We start from the raw sequence: 21,625 nt of genomic DNA on the forward strand, positions 1-21,625 counted from the left end.
AGCCATTGCAGTGGGGTAATGGTTATAGATTCCAAGTTGGTTTTGCAACTCAGGCAACTTGAAGAAGTCAATTAGCAAGCAAATTATTAATTAATTGAGTACTTGGTGTTCTTAGTTTTTTATATCAATTAGGTTTTTCCCATCCGTGTTCAAGCATTACTTCATTAATTTTTTTTAAATATCACTTAATCAGCAATGAACTCAAATCAGCTGACAGTTGTATTTTGTTTATATATTTAATTAATCGATACAACCAGCTGAAAACCTCCAGCATCATTTATCATGTTATGTTTTGCTGAGTAACTGGCCAAATGATTCAGTGGTTCAAGGGTCAATTCAATTAGAAACTGAAGTTAGCTGAAATAGAGGATTTTTGGACTTTTTCCCTCTTCTTTTCAGTGGGTGGCCTTGTGGATGATCCATGGTCATATCACTGGCCATCATAATACTTTTCCTTTTTTATCAATGACAGTACACTTCTTCATATATCACCTTTATCCTGGTAATTCTACTGCTTAGTGGATGTACCAACAATGATAGTACAGCTGGCCTGCACAGTGACCTCTAAAATTAAGGTTGCCTAAATACTTCAATCCCATCCTTTTCAATTGCTTATAACTGTATCACACTTTCAGCTTCTAAGGAGCATGCTCCAACGAATAGGGCACTAGACCTGGATTCGGAAAATCAGGGGTTTGCTCCCAAGGTCTGCTGCTGATCTTCTGTGTGACCTTTGACAAATCACTTCACCTTTGTGTGGGGAATCTGTCCCTCTGTGCTATGCCCATTTGGAGGGCTGGCAGGGATTCTGCTAGTATAGCTCCAGTGAACGGACTGTGTTAGGCGGGAGCTGATACTGAGGCACAGAGCCTGTGTGTGGATGGTCCAGCTTCCATTGGATCCTAGAGATGAAAGCTGATCTTGGGAATCTCAGGGCAATGCTCCCTGCTTGTTGCAGTGTTTTCTTCCCCTCTGGCCCACTCCTGGGCTTTTCTACAGGACAACTTAATCTGGACCCTCATTCTTATTTAATGCAAAACACATAAGAACCTAAGATATCATTAATATGCTGTTACATGTTTTAAAAAATTCTATATTAAGGGGGAAATAAACAAATGGCTAGAAAATTAATGGCTAGAATGTATTCAATGAAAATATGAAGATCTTGCTGGAAAGAAAGGAAGTTGGAATAACATTAACCAGATGTTCTCATGAAATGTATTCTCAACCTGCTTGATTGTATTGATATTCATAACTTTCCCAGGAGAACAATAGTTTTGTTTTGCTTAAATTCTCTCCTTGTATAGCCATTTACAATGGTATGCTGAATGCAGTAATCCAGCTATATAACAATCACAGGCTTTATGAGCAATCACATGACGGAGCATGCTGAAAGACACCCATATCTTCCGTCTGTTCTAGACATTACGCCAAGATTGAGCACTGTAACTACTAGAGAAACATAGATCTCTTAAAGTGTGCACACACATCCTGAAGTCTTCAAAAAAACCTTTAGAAATAATCTGCATTACATGAAGCTGCCTTGAATAGTTAGTAGACTAAATCCTGAGAATGTGTTTAAAAAAAAGAAAAGTTTAAGAAAACTTGTACACCAGCTATCCTGGTAGTATAACCATGCTAAATGAAACCATTTCAAAAATTAGTTTTTAAAACATCAGCTTTGGTTGTGCAGAGGAGAACAAGTTAATAAAATTCAGGTGTTTTAATATGCTATGACTCTGCTTCACTCAATGCTTCATTTTGCTGTTACTTAGGTCCTGAGTCAATTTCCATTTAATAATCAATGGAAAGGCTCTTGTTGACTTCATTGAGGGGGGTTTGGTCAGATTCCTATCCCACCCATATTCCAGATTGGGACATCTTCATTCTATTTGTATGAAGTTAATTGTTAAGGAAGCTGATGCCCTTTCTGGGAAATGTGACAGCTATACAGAAGAATAGGAACTGTGTGTGCTTAAAAGAAGAGATTAGCAAATACAGGAAGAGGTAGTTTAAAAGAGAAACATGATTGTGGTTTTCTTATATACACGGTAGAAAAATTTGATGAGATTCAGTGCAGACAGTAAAGCTTCTTCAGGGCCAGACAAAGAAGCATTTACACGAGAGATCATCACAGATCTGACTGTCCTGGTGCTATTCTTCAGCCCACATATTCAAAGAATGAAGTCTTTGTGAACAACTTCTTTAGTGTAATAGACATAAACCTGTTTTTCTGTTGCCATGTTGGCAGGGGTGAAAGTGAGCCAGTAAGGGCTGGTATGGCGTATCGGTAAGAAGCTGGTACCGGCCCATACACAGCCGATGTTAAAGCTCTGTCGCGGCATCACTTTAACATCGCTGCCCCTTTTGCCCCCCCTTTTGGCGGCCCTGCCAGTTGGGACCCTACCGACAGGGCTGCTGACAGGGCGATGGGGGAGGGGCAAAAGGGGCAGCAATGTTAAAGTGCTGCCGTAGCAAAGGACCCACCTTAAAGTGCTGCCATGGCAGCTCTTTAACGTCATTTTCTCTTTTGCCTCCCAGCCACAGAAATATAAGCCTTTGAAAAATCGCAGTTGACACATGCTCAATTAATGCTAGAGTATAGCAGCTAAATTCTCCAAAGATCCTGCCTGCACTGAGCATGCTCCATCCCTTCACAGCTGCTATATGTCAACTAGATTGTTCATGAACTATCCCCATAGACAGATTGAGCATGCTCTATCCCCAGATGCCTGGGAGAAGCAGGACTTTTCCTGTGACTACCCCTCTTGCTGGTGCTCAATCAGCGTGGAGAAGGAGGAAGCAGCCTGACTGGAATGCAGATGTGGGAAGTGTGGGGCTGGGACAGGGAAGAGATGTGAGATAGAGGCACCAGGAGCAGGGCTTTAGAGAGAGAGAGAGAGATTAGGGCCTGGAGCTTAGGTAGTGTGAAGGATAGGAGTACAGGCAGGAAAAAAAGAGTGGGAGCCAAGGGGACTGTTTGTCTTTGTTTAGAGTGCTCATAGGATTGGGCTCCATACAGGGTAGGGCAAAATAAACAGTTTTATTCACAAGTTTTTCAAATACACACTCTGCTCTCAACAATCCAGCCTAGCTCAGCATATACACATGCATGCGTGTGCAAACAGACCCAGTATACAAGAGTCCCTTCCTGTGCCTCTTGAAGGGATGATGCAACAGTTAGCTAACAGTGCATGAATACATCAGTTTCCCCTGTCAACAGAAGAAGTTGGGGGATGCCATTATTAATGCTCCTGCTTAATAATGATATTAGGTCATAGTTCTTCCACTTTTTTTGGTTTTAAATCTTCTCATATGTCTGGAGAGAGTGTTGCTTCCTGTATTTGTAGGCACAGCCATAGTGCCATCTGGTAATTGTGCTTGTGTTGATTGTAATTGTGTTGTCTTTTCTCTGTGCCTGGTGGGCAGTTATAAAGGGCTTGTTTGTATTGCAGTTAGTATTCTTTTCACCTGCCATTTCAGCATCAGTGCCTGTGTTTTCTCATCAGGTGTGGTTGCACTAATTGCCTCAAGGTCTGCGATTTCACCTAAACCAATTGTCCATTCTTGGTTTGTATTACATATGACCTGGATTGTTCCACTGGTTCAATTACTGTGCTGGTGTCACTGACCCCTTGAACTTTGCACGTTATGCTATTAGGTTTTTGTCATGCTCCTCTCTGGTTACTGCCATAGATCAGAATGTCATCAATGATTTCAACCCCTCTCTGGCCCTCTAGTATTTTGTGCACCTTTTTATGGAATATCTTTTTTGCAGTTGATATACCAAAGGGCACTCTTTTGAAGCTCCATCTTCTGAATGGAGTGTTGAAAGTAGGTAACTTGCTATTCTTTTGCCAGTATCCGGAGTGAACATCTAGTACAATTAATACATTGGATGTGGATAGCTTGTGAGTGATGTCACCTAGGGCGGGGAAGCTGTAGTGTTCCTGCAATAATGCTTTGTTGCCGTCTTAAGGGTCTATGCATATCAGGATCACACGACACCAGTGTTTTTCCTTTCTACTGCAATCATCGAAATAGCCCATTCTGATAGTCTCTCCACCTTTTCAATTATACCCAATTGTTTCATATGCTGGAGTTCCTTATCCACTTTGGGCCTCATTGTTAATGGCAGTCATCATGATGTGTATACTACCGGCACTGTGCTTGTAGACAGCTTGATTTTGTAATATCCCAGTAGACATCCTATGCTTTCAAACAAAGCAGGAAATCTTTTCTTAATTTCCTTTGCTGTGAAAGGTCCTTTCATGGATTCTGCTACCCTGAGGATTTTTATTGAGTTTATTAATTTTAAAGCTGTCAGTCCTAGTACTAGTTTTGCTGGTGAGTTTATTACATAGAAATTTAGATTTTAGACTATTTTCCTTATACCTGCATTTAACATTGCCTTTCCCGAGTATATGGAATGGATGCTTTGTATATCCTGATAGTCTTGATGACACAGGATATTGGTGTCCTGGTATGAGCTAGGTTTTTCTGATATTCTATATCAGAGATGCAGTTTACTTGTGCCCCGGTGTCAATTTTCAAATTAAATGGGTATTTTTTCTGGATCTATTAAGATAGTTACATATCTTTCGTCAGTGTCCTCTTCCTTATTCTGTATTGGAGCCAGAAATAATGTTGTGTCTTTGTTATGAAACTCGTCTCCTTGGAGCTGTTCTTCAATTGCATGAATTGTGTGCCTCATATTTTTCTGTTGGCCTGACCAGCATGCTCATGCAAAATTATTCACTTTGTGGCACTTCATGTATATTTTTCCTTCTTTTGGATATTCCTCTTGTTTTGCATACTGCAGTCCACATCTCTTGTAAAGCTGCTGTGCTGTGTTTTTGCTACATGCTTCTCTTTTCATGCTGTGTGAGACTGGACTATCATGATCAGTGAAACCGTTTTCAGAGCATAGGCTCAAACTGCATGGGTGCTCCAGGGCTGGAGCACACATGGAAAAAAAAATAGTGGGTGCTCAGCACCCAGCAGCTATTGATCAGCTATTTGGTGGCCCCTGCTGATCAGCTGTTTAGCGGTAGGGGGAGACACTCAGGGGAGAGAGTGGAGCAGGGGCAGGAAGAGACAGAGCGAGGGCAGGGCACTGGTGAGAGGGGGCAGAGGAGGGGCGGGGCATTCACCCAGAAAAATGAAAGTCGGCACCTGTGAGTTAGAGGTCCCATGTTCCCTTGAAGGACTGTTATTGATGAGAACACAGGGAACACAGGGAGTTAGGCTGGAAGCAATGCAGCCACATGGACAGAACAATGTACAGGGTTTAATATAGTTCCACTTGTTCAACTTAACTACATTCAGCTTCACATTTTGCTACCGACACGTGGTGGCAGGAGTGGAGCTGTGCATTCTCTGCAGTGCAGTTACTGGCAGCATGAGCCATAGAACTCAGCCTGAAGCCCCCCGGAGCTCTGGATTTTGTAGACACAAACCTAGCCTGATGGACCAGGTCGGAGGAGTTTGAGCTGTACATGACCTGGCTCTTCAGGAGGACAATAGCAGGAAAGCAAAATTATTTAACCTTACTGGGGAACAAAGCAGAGAGAGCTGCACCGCCATGAAGCTTGCCACTGCCTCAAGCCTCACAGCAGTCCTAGGAGTGGGTAAATGGGAAGTGGCCCATGCCAGGACAACAGAGCAGGGAATGTGGCATGTTCAGCCATTTTAGTTGTGTGTGCAAGATATCATAAACCTAGTCCCAGATTTGGACCTTAGCGTCCAAAATATGGGGGTTAGCATGAAAACCTCCAAGCTTAGTTACCAGCTTGGACCTAGTAAAGCTGCCACCACCCAAAAAATTAGTGTTTTGGGGCACTCTGGTCCCCCCAAAAACCTTCCCTGGGACCCCAAGACCCAAATCCCTTGAGTCTCACAACAAAGGGAAATAAACCTTTTCCCTTCCCCCCTCCAGGTGTTCCTGGAGAGAGACACAGAAGCAAGCTCCGTGAATCTAAACAGAGGGAGTCCACCCTCTCTATTTCCAGTCCTGGAAACACAAGCACTTCCCTCTTCACCCAGAGGGAATGTAAAGTCAGGCTAGTAAATCTAACACACACAGATTTCCCCCGACTTCTTCCTCTCACCAATTCCCTGGTGAGTACAGACTCAATTCCCTGGAGTTCCCCCCTAAAGAAAAACTCCAACAGGTCTTAAAAAGAAAGCTTTATATAAAAAGAAAGAAAAATATATAAAAATGGTCTCTCTGTATTAAGGTGACAAATACAGGGTCATTTGCTTAAAAGAAATATGAATAAACAGCCTTATTCAAAAAGAATATAATTCAAAGCACTCCAGCAACTACAGACATGTAAATACAAAAGAAAAAATAATAACCCCTATTGTTTTTATGATCTCTGTACTCACAACTTGGAAACAGAAGATTAGAAAGCAGGAAATAGAAATCCCCTCATAGCCGAGAGAGAGTCAGACAGAAGACCAAGAACAAAGGACTCACACACAAACTTCCCTCCACTCAGAGTTGAAAAAATCCTGTTTCCTGATTGGTCCTCTGGTCAGGTGGTTCAGATACTTCTTTCCAGGTGAAAGAGACGTTAACCCTTAGCTATCTGTTTATGACACGCCCCCCAAATTGCAGACAGTGGGGAAGCTCACTGGCGGCGATTTCCTCCTAGAACTTTAAAATAAACAGATTAATACAACACATGCACCTTTACATATACCACTAAGTATATAACTAACAGACTTTTACATTTTAAGAACACTTTTTAACTACTGGATTCTGGGAAACTCTCACGGGAGAGTGCATCAGCTACTTTGTTAGAAGCTCCTGAGATGTGCTGAATTTCAAAATCAAAATCTTGGAGAGCTAAACTCCAACGAAGAAGTTTCTTGTTGTTCCCCTTGGCAGTATGAAGCCACTTTAGCGCAGCATGATCAGTTTGTAGCTGGAACCGCCGTCCCCAAACATATGGGCGTAGCTTTTCCAGGGCGTACACAATGGCGTAGCATTCCTTTTCACTGACTGACCAGTGACTTTCCCTCTCAGACAGTTTCTTGCTGAGAAACACGACAGGATGGAAGTTGTGATCCGTTGCTTCCTGCATGAGTACTGCTCCTATACCACGCTCAGATGCATCCGTGGTTACTAGGAATGGCTTGTCAAAGTCCAGGGCCCTGAGCACAGGGTCAGACATGAGCGTTGCCTTAAGTTGGGTAAAGGCCTTTTGACACTCATTAGTCCACTTAACTGCATTTGGCTGGGTCTTTTTAGTCAGGTCGGTCAGTGGGGCAGCGATTTGGCTGTAGTGTGGTACAAATCGCCTGTAGTACCCGGCCAAGCCTAAGAAGGATTGGACCTGTTTCTTTGACCTTGGGACAGGCCACTTTTGGATAGCATCCACCTTCGCCTGTAGGGGGTTTATGGTTTGTCGACCCACCTGGTGCCCCAGGTAAGTCACTCTGTTTTGGCCTATTTGACACTTTTTGGCCTTAACAGTTAGTCTGGCCTGCCTGATGCACTCAAAGACTTTTTCCAGGTGTAGTAGGTGTTCGGGCCAGTAGTCTGAAAAAATGGCCACATCATCGAGGTAGGCAACTGCATATTCTCCCAGTCCAACTAGTAGACCATCTACCAGCCTCTGGAAGGTGGCGGGTGCATTTCGAAGGCCGAAAGGAAGGACATTGAATTCATACACCCCCGCATGGGTGACGAATGCTGACTTCTCTTTGGCAGGTTCATCTAGCGGTACTTGCCAGTACCCCTTGGTTAAGTCTATTGTAGAGATGAACTGGGCACGTCCCAACTTCTCCAATAGCTCATCGGTGCGTGGCATTGGATAGTTGTCCGGACGAGTTACCGCATTTAGCTTACGGTAGTCCACGCAAAAGCGTATTTCCCCATCTGGTTTGGGTACCAGAACCACTGGAGATGCCCATGCACTGGTAGATGAGCGGATTATTCCCATCTGTAGCATGTTCTGGATCTCCCGTTCTATAGCAGCTTGGGCATGAGGAGACACCCGTTAGGGTGGGGTTCTGATTGGGTGAGCATTACCTGTGTCAATGGAGTGGTATGCCCGTTCAGTCAGTCCTGGGGTGGCTGAGAACAATGGGGCGAAGCTAGTGCACAGCTCCTTGATTTGTCGCCACTGCAGACGTTCCAGGGTGGTTGAGAGGTTCACCTCTTCCACGCCACCGTCTTTTTTCCCTTCATAGTAGACACCGTCAGGCCACTCAGCATCATCTCCCTGGACTGTAAACTGACAAACCTGTAAGTCTCTGGAATAGAAAGGCTTGAGAGAATTAACATGGTACACTCTGGGCTTTAGTGAGGAATTGGGAAATGCTATGAGGTAGTTCACAGTTCCCAGGCGCTCTTGGACCGTGAATGGCCCTTCCCATGATGCTTCCATCTTATGGGCCTGTTGCGCCTTCAAGACCATAACCTGGTCTCCGACCTTGAAGGAACGTTCTCTGGCGTGTCTGTCATACCAGGCCTTCTGCTCTTCCTGAGCATCCTTTAGGTTCTCTTTAGCAAGGGCTAAGGAGTGTCGGAGGGTGCTTTGTAGGTTGCTTACAAAGTCCAGAATGTTAGTTCCTGGAGAAGGCGTAAACCCCTCCCATTGCTGCTTCACCAACTGTAATGGCCCCTTAACCTCGTGACCATACACAAGTTCAAACGGTGAAAACCCTAAACTGGGATGTGGCACAGCCCTGTAGGCAAACAGCAACTGCTGCAACACTGTGTCCCAATTATTGGAGTATTCGTTGATGAATTTATGTATCATGGCCCCCAAAGTTCCATTAAACCTTTCCACCAGGCCATTGGTTTGATGGTGGTACGGGGTGGCAACCAAGTGGTTCACCCCGTGCGTGTCCCACAGTTTTTGCATGGTCCCTGCCAGGAAATTAGATCCTGAATCTGTAAGGATGTCGGAGGGCCAACCTACCCTGGCAAAAATGTCTGTTAGGGCCAGGCACACAGTGTTAGCCCTGGTGTTGCCTAGAGCTACTGCTTCCGGCCATCAGGGAGCAAAGTCCACAAAAGTCAGTACGTACTGCTTTCCTCTGGGCGTCTTTTTTGGGAAAGGACCCAGAATATCCACAGCTACTCGCTGAAATGGGACCTCAATTATGGGGAGTGGCTGGAGAGGGGCCTTGACCTGGTCTTGAGGCTTTCCCACTCTTTGGCATACCTCACAAGACCGGACATACTTGGCAACGTCCTTGCCCATCCTCTCCCAGTGGAAGGACTTCCCTAACCGGTCCTTGGTTCTGTTCACCCCAGCATGGCCACTGGGATGATCATGGGCTAAGCTTAAGAGCTTCCCCCGGTACTTAGTTGGAACCACCAACTGTTTTTGCGGCTGCCATTCTTCCCGGTGTCCACCAGAAAGAATTTCCTTGTATAAAAGTCCTTGGTCTATAACAAACTGGGATCGATTAGAAGAGCTGAGAGGCGGTGGGGTGCTCCATGCCGCCGCCCACGCTTTCTGAAGGCTGTCATCTGCTTCCTGCTCAGTCTGGAACTGTTCCCTTGAGGCTGGGGTTACCAGTTCTTCCTCAGACTGTGGACTTGGGCTTGGTCCCTCTGGAAGCGATGTAGGTGATGGGGTTGTTTCCGTTGCTGGTGAACCGCTCTCCGCTGGTGCACCTGAGGGTATTTCAGGCTCTGGCTGAGCCTTTTGGGTATGGCTGTCTGTTGCTTCTGCCAGTTCTGGCTCGCTGGCGCCCACTGGCGTTGAGTTTGAAGATGTGGTTGCAATTGCTGGTGCTGGTTGCTGTTCCAGTTCTGGGTCTGGGACTGGAGGTGCTGTGGCTGTTTCAGTGGTTGGCATGGAATCCGGGTCCACTACCTCTGTCTGGGTCTCTGGTAACACAGACGGGGCGTCTGTGGACGGCTCAGGAACAGGAATGGGTCTGGAAGCTTGCCTGCTTTGGCTACGTGTAACCATTTCCACTCACTTGGCCCGCTTCACCTGGTTGGCCAAGTCTTCCCCCAGTAGCATGGGGATAGGATAATTGTCATAGACTGCAAAAGTCCACATTCCTGACCAGCCTTTGTACTGGACAGGCAGTTCAGCTGTAGGCAAGTCTACAGCTTGTGACATGAAGGGGTAAATTGTCACTTGGGCCTTTGGGTTGATGAATTTGGGGTCTACGAAGGATTGGTGGATAGCTGACACTTGTGCCCCCATGTCTCTCCACGCAGTAACCTTCTTTCCACCCACTCTCAAAATTTCCCTTCGCTCCAAGGGTATTTGAGAGGCATCTGGGCCTGGGGATCTATTGGGTGATGGTGGTGTAATGAATTGCACTTGGATGGCGTTCTTTGGACAGTTGGCCTTGATATGTCCCAGTTCATTACACTTAAAGCATCTTCCATCTGATGGGTCACTGGATCGAGGTGAGTTACTGGAGACTGGTGAGGTGGAAGAATAGGACGTCTGTGGCTTTACTTGGGTTGTATGTGGGGTCTTTGGCTGTCCTCGGTTGTAGGGTTTATGGTCGGTGTGCCCCCTGGGGTATTCGTTCCCCTTGACCATAGCTTTCTTGCTTTCTGCCACTTCCATCCATCTGGCTCCAATCTCCCCCGCCTCAGCGAGATTTTTGGGTTTTCCATCTTGTATGTACCGTGTGATGTCCTCAGGAACACCATCCAAGAACTGCTCCATTTGTATGAGGAGGTGCAGTTCTTCCAAGGTTTTAACATTGTGTCCTGATATCCAGGCCTCATAATTTTTCCCAACGTAGTAGGCGTGTTTGGGAAATGACACATCTGGTTTCCACTTTTGGGTTCTGAAACGCCGACGGGCATGATCCGGGGTTATCCCCATTCTGTATCTGGCTTTGGTTTGAAAAAGTTTATAGTCGTTCATTTGCTGCTTAGGCATTTCAGCTGCCACCTCTGCTAAAGGTCCACTGAGCTGTGGCCTCAATTCTACCATGTACTGGTCTTCAGGGATGTTGTACCCAAGACAGGCTCTTTCAAAATTTTCCAAGAAGGCCTCGGTGTCATCACCTGCCTTGTAGGTGGGAAATTTTCTGTGATGTGGAACCATAATTGGTGAAGGGTTGTTAGGATTGGCTGGCGCATGCAGCCCAGCTTGCGCTAAGTCCAGTTCATGTTTTTTCTGTTTTTCCTTCTCTTCACTTTCTTTTTGTTGTTTGTCCATTTCTTTTTGTTGTTTTTCCATTTCTCGGCGGTAGGCTACCTCTTCTTCTGCTTGTTTCATTTTGTGAGCCACTTCTTCTTCTTGTAGTTTTCTGTGGTGGGCTGCATTTTTGGCTTCTTCTTGTTTTTGTAGCCTTTCCATCTCTTGTTTGTGAGTTGCCTCATCTCTGGCCATCTGTGTTCTGAGCAGTTCTATCTGTTTTTCCATTGTTTCGAGCTGTACTGTGTCTAGTTTGCGTGACATCCTGTTTTCTTGTGTTGGGGTGCCCTCTGGTGTTTGTTGTCTGAACTGCAGGTTCTCTGTTGCCTCCTGGGGTCTGCCTAGCAACAGTGCCTTTTTCCCTTTCTTCCTCTAGCTAATTTTTTCAATGTAAAGTAAACCAGAAAAAACACTTTATTTGCATGTGTATAGTGCTGGTATCTGCCTCCTAATGGGAGTGCTATTGTGTGACAAAAGACCCTTAATAGTCTCTTAATGGTTTCTTGCTTAATATGCAAGCCACAACTGCCAGAGAGAGCAGAAAAAAAATTATCTCTGGTTCCTTTTAAAACCAAACCCTCTCTGCTAAAAAGCCCCTAGCAGAGAAAAGAAAAATATAATATTCCTACTGGCTTCTGGATTCTATCTATCTTTCCCACAATGCTGCCACTCATATCATAAACCTAGTCCCAGATTTGGACCTTAGCGTCCAAAATATGGGGGTTAGCATGAAAACCTCCAAGCTTAGTTACCAGCTTGGACCTGGTAAAGCTGCCACCACACAAAAAAATCAGAGTGTTTTAGGGCACTCTGGTCCCCCCAAAAACCTTCCCTGGGGACCCCAAGACCCAAATCCCTTGAATCTTACAACAAAGGGAAATAAACCTTTTCCCTTCCCCCCTCCAGGTGTTCCTGGAGAGACACACAGAAGCAAGCTCCATGAATCTAAACAGAGGGAGTCCACCCTCTCTATTTCCAGTCCTGGAAACACAAGCACTTCCCTCTTCACCCAGAGGGAATGTAAAGTCAGGCTAGTAAATCTAACACACACAGATGTCCCCCTGACTTCTTCCTCTCACCAATTCCCTGGTGAGTACAGACTCAATTCCCTGGAGTTCCCCCCTAAAGAAAAACTCCAACAGGTCTTAAAAAGAAAGCTTTATATAAAAAGAAAGAAAAATACATAAAAATGGTCTCTCTGTATTAAGGTGACAAATACAGGGTCATTTGCTTAAAAGAAATATGAATAAACAGCCTTATTCAAAAAGAATACAATTCAAAGCACTCCAGCAACTATAGACATGTAAATACAAAAGAAAAAAACAATAACCCCTATTGTTTTTATGATCTCTGTACTCACAACTTGGAAACAGAAGATTAGAAAGCAGGAAATAGAAATCCCCTCATAGCCGAGAGAGAGTCAGACAGAAGACCAAGAACAAAGGACTCACACACAAACTTCCCTCCACTCAGAGTTGAAAAAATCCTGTTTCCTGATTGGTCCTCTGGTCAGGTTTTTCCAGATATTTCTTTCCAAGTGAAAGAGACGTTAACCCTTAGCTTTCTGTTTATGACACAAGAGCAGAAGTAGATCTCAGAAAGATTCAGTCAGATTTATACAAGAGGGGAATGGCATATCAGATAGTGATGACCACATTACGACTCTCTCCTTGAGTTAGATAGTGTAACAGAGATCATTACAGAGCAAAGAGATAGAGAACCATCTGGAGGCCAACCTCACAGGGAGAGAGGAGATTCTACAGAGAGAGGTGACAGAGATAGGACATTCACAATGTGGTCACCTGTTGAGGAGAACAAACTATGTTTGGGGGGAAGGATAGCTCAGTGGTTTGAGCATTGGCCTGCTAAACCTAGCATTGTGAGTTCAGTCCTTGAGGGGGCCACTTAGAGATCTGGGGCAAAATCAGTTCTTGGTCCTGCTAATGAAGGCAGGGGGCTGGACTCAATGATCCTTTAGGGTCCCATCTAGCTCTATGAGATAGGTATATATTTTTCATCTCAAAGACTACCTAACCTAACCAGCTGAGTCTGTGGTAAAGACATGATTCCAACTAAGCCATGTGCTAGCTATAGGGCTATCATCTTTGAAATGAAAACAAAACTGTCTCCCATCGCCCCCACAGGCAAGCCTGCTGCAACCTTATCCCTAAAAACAAGGAAACTCCACAACCCATCCCCTTCAAGGGCAACTTATCTAGATAGATAAAACAAACAGACATTTGTTATCAGTGATGTTATCAGCACATTTTGCCAGCCAATCTTTAGTCTGTTTCTTTTAGCCAGTTGTCATTGAATGTACAGTTTCTGATGCAAGCTTTTTTTTTCCCCCAGGGATATAGTAAGATCACACCCACCATAGCCCTGATCTTCCATTATTAAAAATGCCTCACATGTCTACTCACTCTTGTGTGACTCAGATCCTCTCTCTTTTACACACATACTTGCATGCTGATGGGCAGACAGCTCATCAGCCAGGGATCTTAACTCTGGTTTGGGGGTGAGGGTGAAGGTATCAATAAGGCCTCTCTGCTCCTCCAGGCCTTAAGCAAATTGATGTGATATGTACATAGATAGGTGTGTGTATATATATATATATATATACCTATACCTATCTCATAGAGTGACTACAAAGGGGCCCTGCCACTTAGCCAAGAGTTTGGATTCTATTCAGGGCAGCAAGATTAGGACCCAGTCTCCAGGTTCAAAGCTCTGTAGCTTGGCTCCCTTGTTATACTGTTGTGCCTGTATCTACTGCACCTGCCTCAGGTTTTCTCTGGCGAAGGTCTTTAGCATGTGAAGCCTCTCTCGTAGCTATAGCACATATGGACAACCACCCTTGCCTGTGTCTCTTGCCCTTCCCAGCCTTCCTTCAGAAGGTCGAGGATGCCATGGGGTTGTCTCCCGTGCAGGAGTTCAAAGGGGGAGAACCCTGTTGACACTTGGGGTACCTCCCATATTGCAAACAACAAGTCTAGGAGTAGTGTATCCCAATGTCGCAGGTCCTCTTCCACAAATTTGCATAGCATGCTCTTCAAGGTCTTGTTAAAACACTCCACCAGTCCATCTGTTTAGGGTTGGTATGGGGAAGTTCTGAGGGCTCGTATATCTAAGAGATAGCAGAAGTTGGCCATTAAGCGGGAGGCGCTCCCCATGTCTATTAAGATTTCACAGGGTATCCCCACCCGGGTGAAGACCTTTCTATTTGGCAGCTATCTTAGGGGCACTGGCAGTCTGTAGTGAGACTGCTTCTGGGTACCTGGTCACATAATCCACGATCATGAGGCTATACTAGTGGCCGGAAACACTTTTTTCTAGTGGCCCACCAAGTCAAGTCTCGTTCGCTCAAAGGGGATCCCGACCATGGGGATGAGGGGTGCTTTCTGCACTCCTTTCGGGCCCATGTGTTTGCACCCTGGGCATGAGGCACAAATAATTCTTCACCTCCTGGTGGATACCCAGCCAGAAGAACTGCTGCACCACCCTTTGGAGGGTCTTTTCTCTCCCAAGGTGCCCTGCCCAAGGAACCAAATAAGCAAGGTATACAAGGCCCTGGCACAACTTCCAAGGAACCGGCAGCTGACAGAGAAATTCTCGAGTCTGTGGCTCTTCCACAGCTGATAGAGGCATTCTTGCCATATTTCGAACTGTGGGCTTTGGGGGAATATTCTCCTCCTCCCCTTGATCTCTAGTGGTGGCCTGCTCTCAGGCGTGACTAAGCATAGGGTCCTCTCTTTGTTCCTGAATAAAGTCACTCTCGCATTCGAGCTCCATCTGCGCATCATTGACGGAGAAGTCCATTTGTGTAGGTGGGGGAACCAGAGTCAATGTGGACTCCAAGGACCCTTCCTCCGGGTCATCATCCCAGTTCCTCCTGAGTAGCGCCTTTTTTGTTGGCCCTTTGCCTTCTCCTGTCAGAGGATACTGAGCGGACTCTTGCAGCAGTTCTAGGAACCCTTGCCCCCAGTCCTGCCCCAGAATCACTGGATAGGCCAGGCTGGGGGTCACACTAATTGAGAGGTCTGTGCTTTGGTAGTATATCTCCAGCATCACCCAGGCAGTAGGATAAGAATGTAGGTCTCCATGGACACATTGTACAGGGGATAGGGGTTGCATCTGGCTCGAGGTCTAGTACCAGGTTGCCTCAGATGAGAGTTTGGCTACAGCCAGAGTCAATTAGCACTGTCATAAGAATCCCTTCTATGAGCACCAGGACCCCAAGCTTCCCTGGGCCCCTCTTCTGAGCCCAGGTCAGGCTATATAGGCCTGGCTGTAATTGCAGTCCCTATAGAGGCAATCACATCAAAAATGCCCCTCTTGATCACATTCATAACAGTGGGCACCCTTGCCCTTCCAGGCGGCAAGTCCATTCTGGTCAGGTCAGCTCGGCTGTAGTTCTCCCAGTGAGGCTGGGTGGGGTTTCCCCCTGGCTGGGCGGTCTTCCCCCCTGGGTTCCTCAGGATTGTGGGATTGGGGTTCCGTCATTTCGGCCACAAAGTAATCCTCCATCAGTCTCACCATTTCTGTAAGCGTCACAGGGCAGAGTCTACGCACGCACCCACCCTTTGTCCCCCAGCCAGGAGGATTTGGGTGGACTGGTCGAGAATTATCGCTTTCACCACTTGAGCACCGAACTGCTTGTCGGGCTCCAGCCGTTGCCAAGCACAGTCCAGGAGATATTGAGCTACCGCTTGTGATCTAGCCGGTAAAAGGTACCATTCCTAATGGAAGCGCTGGCAATATGTCTTGGGGCTGGTACTGGTCTGGTCTAGTATGGCTGCCTTAATGTTTTCATTGTCAATTCCTGGTTATCAAGGTAGTGGTAAACTGCCTGGGCTGGCCTCATTAAGTAAGGGGCTAAGAGGGTGGCCCAGTGTCCTGTGGGCTATCACACAGCGGTGGCCACCCTCTCAAAAGTCATGAGAAAAGCCTTTGGATTGTCCCCAGACCCCATCTTCATAAGCTGTGGTGGGAGGCCTGGTGGTAGAGATCCTGGGTCAGGGTCTACTAAAGACGTAACTGAAGGCCTGCCCGGCTGTAGTAACTCTGCCATTTGTTGGACCAGCCTTTCCTGTTGGGCTTGATGCTGGGTGACCAATTCCTGCATCATCTGGATAGTAACCTGCTGCAACAGCTACGCGTATTGCTGTTGTTGCTGTGCTGCTTGTTGTTGTTGGCTTTCCAGAAGCCATTTCAAGACCTTGTCTGATTCCACACCGGTGTCTACTAATTTCTGAATGCTAAAGAGCTATGGTGGTTGAGTGAAGATGATCAGGAAATGATCCCAAAGATTTTGGAAGTTCACCCAGTAGTAGTGTTCTCACATCTTTATAGCAGTGCCCTGGGTGTTTGTCGATTAGTAGCCAAGAGCAAGCCAAAAGGGTGGCTGCAGCAACTATTACTAGGCCTCACCACCAGCACAAATTGCAAAAATAGCAATTCAGAGAGAGAGAGAGAGAGAGAGAGAGAGAGAGAGAGAGAGAAATGGATGCAAAGAAAAACCCAGTTTAAGTATAAACTCCACTTTTCTTTCCATTATATGTTTATAAATGTCTTTAATACTTTATCAGAAGAGGAGAAAGAGGAGGCGGATTTTTCCTCCAGGGCGGATTGGCAGGGGCCCTGGAGGTTTTTCGCCTTCCCCTGCAGCGTGGGGCACGGGTCGCTTGCTGGTGGATTCTCTGCAGCTTGAGGTCTTCAAACCAATTTTGAGGATTTCAATAACTCGGTCCTGGGTTAGGGGTTGTTATAAGAGTGGATGGGTGGGGTTCTGTGGCCTGCCTTGTGCAGGAGGTCAGACTAGATGATCATATTGGTCCCTTCTGACCTATGAGTCTATGAGTCTATGTATGATTTCATCTTTACTATGCAACCATTCAATTTTCTCTGAACTGAACTAAAACATGAGGAACGATCTAAAGAGCTGAAATTGAATGAGATATTGTATTCATCCAAGTGACTTTTTTGTTAAGTAGACAACCTCTGTGATGATAAAAAGGTCAGTGCCACACCATTATACACACCATATCCTTTAATCTTTTTTCATTTATGTTTTTAAATCAAGCAAGAGACAGCTATGTCAAAGAGTGGATGTATTGAATTTTTTTCTTTTGATTCTATTTGTTTAGCTTCAGGGTCAGGTATGCGTTTTGTGATATTTCCAGAACATCCTCATCATCTCCAGACATCACTGCATGGCTGTAGTAGCGCTTGGAACAACAACAGAAATATATAGCATGTGTTATTTGAAAAATAACCTGTATTTACTGGATTCCAAATAGGTATTTAGATTACTTTGTCAAATTAAAGTACTGCTGTGCTACTTATCTCACATTCCAGGTGCTTGCGATAGTGTTTGCTAATATTTTGCAGGATAAAAACGAAGAGTACAATAAACAAATATTTCTTGCAAAAGCAAAAAAATATTTACAACATAATGGCATAGCACAAATCTTTTGAAAAGTAATATCAACTACTCTCTATCATAGAGTGCTGCTGCTTAATGGTTGGTAGCATCATCTTGCTGATATATGGAAGTGAATTTTATGTAAATACAGTAAATAAATGTACTTATATAATGGGATTGATTAAATCTGACTGGTGGCAGACGTTTTTCAAGTATATTCTCTGAAGTGATCGTCAGCATCTTGAGTCATAGTCAGTGTAATTAGAAATAACATTTATATGAGAAAAGAAAACAAAAGATGCAGTTTCACTGCTATAAAAGCAAGCCTCACTATTTATATCTACTTCTGAAAACAAATGTAGTGACTTTCAAATAAATGTAAAAGGTGCTGGGATCATTCTTATTGGTTATATTCAGAGTTTGCCCATTGCTGAATCAATCTTAGCAGCTTTCTTTGACTAATAGCTAAATATGTATGACTTGCAATTGAAAAATATATATGTGAAATTATTTAAAATAGAAGTCAAGATCAGTTTTGTCCTAGACTGATAGTTTTGGGAATAATTTTATATTAATTGAACATTTATTTTGCTTTTATATTGCAGCAGTTCCTAGCTAGCTGAGGTTGGGGCATTCAGTTTACGTCAGGGTCGGTAACCTTCGGCACACAGCCCATCAGAGTAATCCGCTGATGGGACGTGAGACATTTTGTTTATGTTGACCATCCGCAGGCATGGCCACCCGCAACTCCCAGTGGCCGCGGTTTGCTGTTCCCAGCCAATGGGAGCGGCAGGAAGCGGCGGCCAGCATATTCCTATGGTCTGTGCCTCTTTCCGCTGCTCCCATTGGCTGGGAACGGCGAACCACGGCCACTGGGAACTATGGGCAGCTGCACCTGTGGACAGTCAACGTAAACAAAATGTCTCGTGTTCCGCCACCGGATTACCCTGCTGGGCTACGTGCCAAAGATTGCCGACCTCTGTGCTAAGTCCTATAAGACAGTCCCTGATTTGAAGAGTTTACAATGTAAAAAGATAAGGCGAACAAAGACTGGGGCAGGGGGGAGAGGAACAGAGGCACAGAGTTCATATAGCAAGTCAGTGACAGAGCTGGGAAAGGAGCCTAGATTTCCTGAGTCTCAGTCCAATGTGCCATTCACTGGAGCATATTACCTTCTCATGCAAGTGATCTGCTTAAATCAATATTTGCATACTCTCAATCTACCAAGGGAATGCGAGAGCACTACCTAGAACTAAAACAGAACAAGGTTTCATAGGTGAAAAAAACTTGCCCCAAACACAAGCTGCTACTTAGCTATCAACAGAAGTGAAGCTACCCTTCCAAAATGACCAGTATGCTAAATAGTGACAGATACTAACTCACATTCCAACAAGTATGTATGTTGTCAAAGTAAAACATTTCAGGCTTTATCTCAGTCACCAGACCTAAATATTTTTAAAAATGTTTTTATCATAAAACAAAAACAAAGAATCCTACATATCTATACGTTGGAAAGTAGGATCAAATTTTCAATAAAGCCCACACCCACAAGAGTCAATAGTGATTCTTTCTTAAATAACCTATTTTGCAACTTTACAGAGCTGCATATTATGTCACGTATGAAATTGAACTGTGTGTTCTACTGAGCAGGGACTTTGTGCAATCCACAGTCTTTGTGAGGCACCTAGTGTAATGTTGACTGTTGTAAAATTATACATAGTTATTCTGATTCATGCACACCTATTAATCAAGACGTATTATGTCCCATGGTGAGTTTCATAGCTAACACTTAATGCTCACCAGCTTAGATGTTGCAAGGTGCTATCTGGTATTAACCACTGTGAACTTAAATTAACACTTTAACAATTTTATCAGTGCATTTCTAAGAAGGCTGCTAATACAAGGCATCATTTCCCCCCCATTTATATAAAATGTGTAAAGGAGAATGGATGTTTGACAATACTGCGTGTCAGCACTTGCTTTTGGAACATGTTTGTATGAACTGCCTCATTCCCCCTTAGTTCCTTTGTATTCCAGGGATATTACCTCTAAGGAGTGAGCAAAACTTGGAGAGCTATTTGAGGAAATGTGCTCCTGTTGTGAAACAATTTATTTTATATTGTATCAGCACAGTCTGGCTCTATAATGTGCACTTTTGGAATTCATTCAACTGTTCTACAACTTTATCCTGACCTTTTTTCTGATAAAAGTAGCTTTTTTCTTTAAAAAAAACACCACCAAAAAAAACCAACAACAAAAAACAGTTTTGGTAAGAGATTGCACATAAATGCATACGTGCTTTTCAGGCAATGCCAATTTTTTGTCTGATTTTAATGCTATATAAATTATTATTAATGTGCATGATGCATTGCAGTTGTAAGTCTGTTTGTAACAGATCCCCACCTGGAAAGGTTTATAAATCAAAGAGTAGAAGCAAAGGCAAATAATGCAACACAAGACAAATACATAGCTAGCATCTGAATTTCTAGGAGGCCTATGTAGCCCAGTGGTCCAATAAATGGGGATACTGACTTTAGCGTAAATCAATATGTGTTTACTGTAATCCAGAGAGGGAAAACAGCTCTTGGAGTGCCTGAAAAATAAGTTGCAATAGTGCCATCTAGCGTGCCATGTCTGAAGTTTCACACATTTCAATTAGGGGTTTATACTTTCAGTCTAGGAGTAAGGAAGCCCTCTCTCTGGGGTGTGAAAGGAGGGAGAGGGCATCAGTTTTGAGTGTCCGTCTACAGAGGGTCTCCTCAGACTCTCTTTGACCAGGTGCAGTGAATAACTTACCCTAGATAAATAGAGGAAACATGCAGCAGTCACAAGCCTGACAGTTACAATTCCACACACTGGGGGCAACAGCCCTTACCATGTGCTGCAATGTGATCAGACCAGAGCAGACCAGATCTGGGCCATGTAGGAAGTGGGGACATGGAGGGGACTCTATGCCAGAAAAAGAGTAGGGTCCAGGTTTGAGTGACTTACAGGAAAGTGGGAGGAGCTTCTGTCTGGGTGGCTCAGCACCTTATTCAGAGTAAGTAGCTCTAGGTATGGGTAGTCTGGCAGCTTAAATGGGCAGGGAAGGACAGAGGCCTGATCTGGACAGCCCAGTACCATGCACTGGAAGGAGCTATTTGTACACGAGGCCCTTGTAGCTGGCTGCACTGCTGCCCCTCCCCTTTCAGTGTGCGTGGAAGGCTGAGCTAAGCCTCTGTGTTCAGATCATGAGACATGCAAGGTATGTTTGCAACTATTTGTCCTTCAGAGAGAGAAGCTGCTCAGGGTTTATTTTTCTGTGTTTGAGTTTGATACAGAATCTGCTTACGACAAGTGGAAGAGCAGTCCGTGCAGGAAGTGCAGTGTCAGCCCCACAGGAGGTCCAGATCCACCAACCACATGGCTTCAGCTGCTGCTGCCTCCTTTGCTCCTGCCCCTTGTGACTGGCACCCAGAAGACATTTCTTTCCCTAGTGGATTTGCTTGGGGTGCTGCTACAGCAGCTTATCAAGTTGAAGGTATCAGATTTCCACGTACCAAAGGAAGGAAGAAGGGGGGTTAAATAGTTTTAAAGCAAAGATGGGACCCAAGTCATGAAGTCTGGATCCAAAAGTCACCAATATTGAGGGGACAGGTGGAGGAGATGGGATTCCATGTTCCATTTTGACCCATTGCATAGTTTTTAAGTCTTGTGTGGCTACATATTACATTTCTCACTTAACTGCTCCTTGCCCTGAACAGTTGGGATGGGAAAACCTATCCCCAAACCCCAGAAACAAGACCAGATGGCAGGTGGGGAAAATAGGTGTGTGTCCCTCCTCCCAGTGATCAAAGTGAGAGAAGGAAGCAGAAGCAGGTTACATTCCTACTAGGCTTTCACTCCCTCCTTTCTGTTGGGGTAGACATGAGCAGATTGCTTGGCTTGCAAGGGCCTCTTCATGCCCTAAGAAGTGAGAACAGGTGTGCATATAGATGACGGTCATAATTAATTCCCCAGAAGCAGGTGGTTGGAGGAGAGTCACAAGTCAGAACACATCTCCTGGAAGCATGCAGGACAG

The 21,625-nt window shown here is 44.9% G+C and overlaps 1 protein-coding gene across 1 annotated transcript in view; it reads left to right on the top strand.

Moving 5' to 3' along the window:
- The window catches only part of LOC115652523 (cytosolic beta-glucosidase-like), a 79,021-nt gene that overhangs the window by 11,143 nt on the left and 46,253 nt on the right, over positions 1–21,625 (top strand). Inside the window, exon 2 of the mRNA XM_030564594.1 lies at positions 20,886–21,085. Coding sequence (XP_030420454.1) covers positions 20,886–21,085 — 200 coding nt within the window. The remainder of the gene's footprint in view (positions 1–20,885; positions 21,086–21,625) is intronic.

The sequence above is a fragment of the Gopherus evgoodei genome, chromosome 5 (assembly GCF_007399415.2).
Source record: "Gopherus evgoodei ecotype Sinaloan lineage chromosome 5, rGopEvg1_v1.p, whole genome shotgun sequence".
NCBI lineage: Eukaryota > Metazoa > Chordata > Testudines > Testudinidae > Gopherus > Gopherus evgoodei.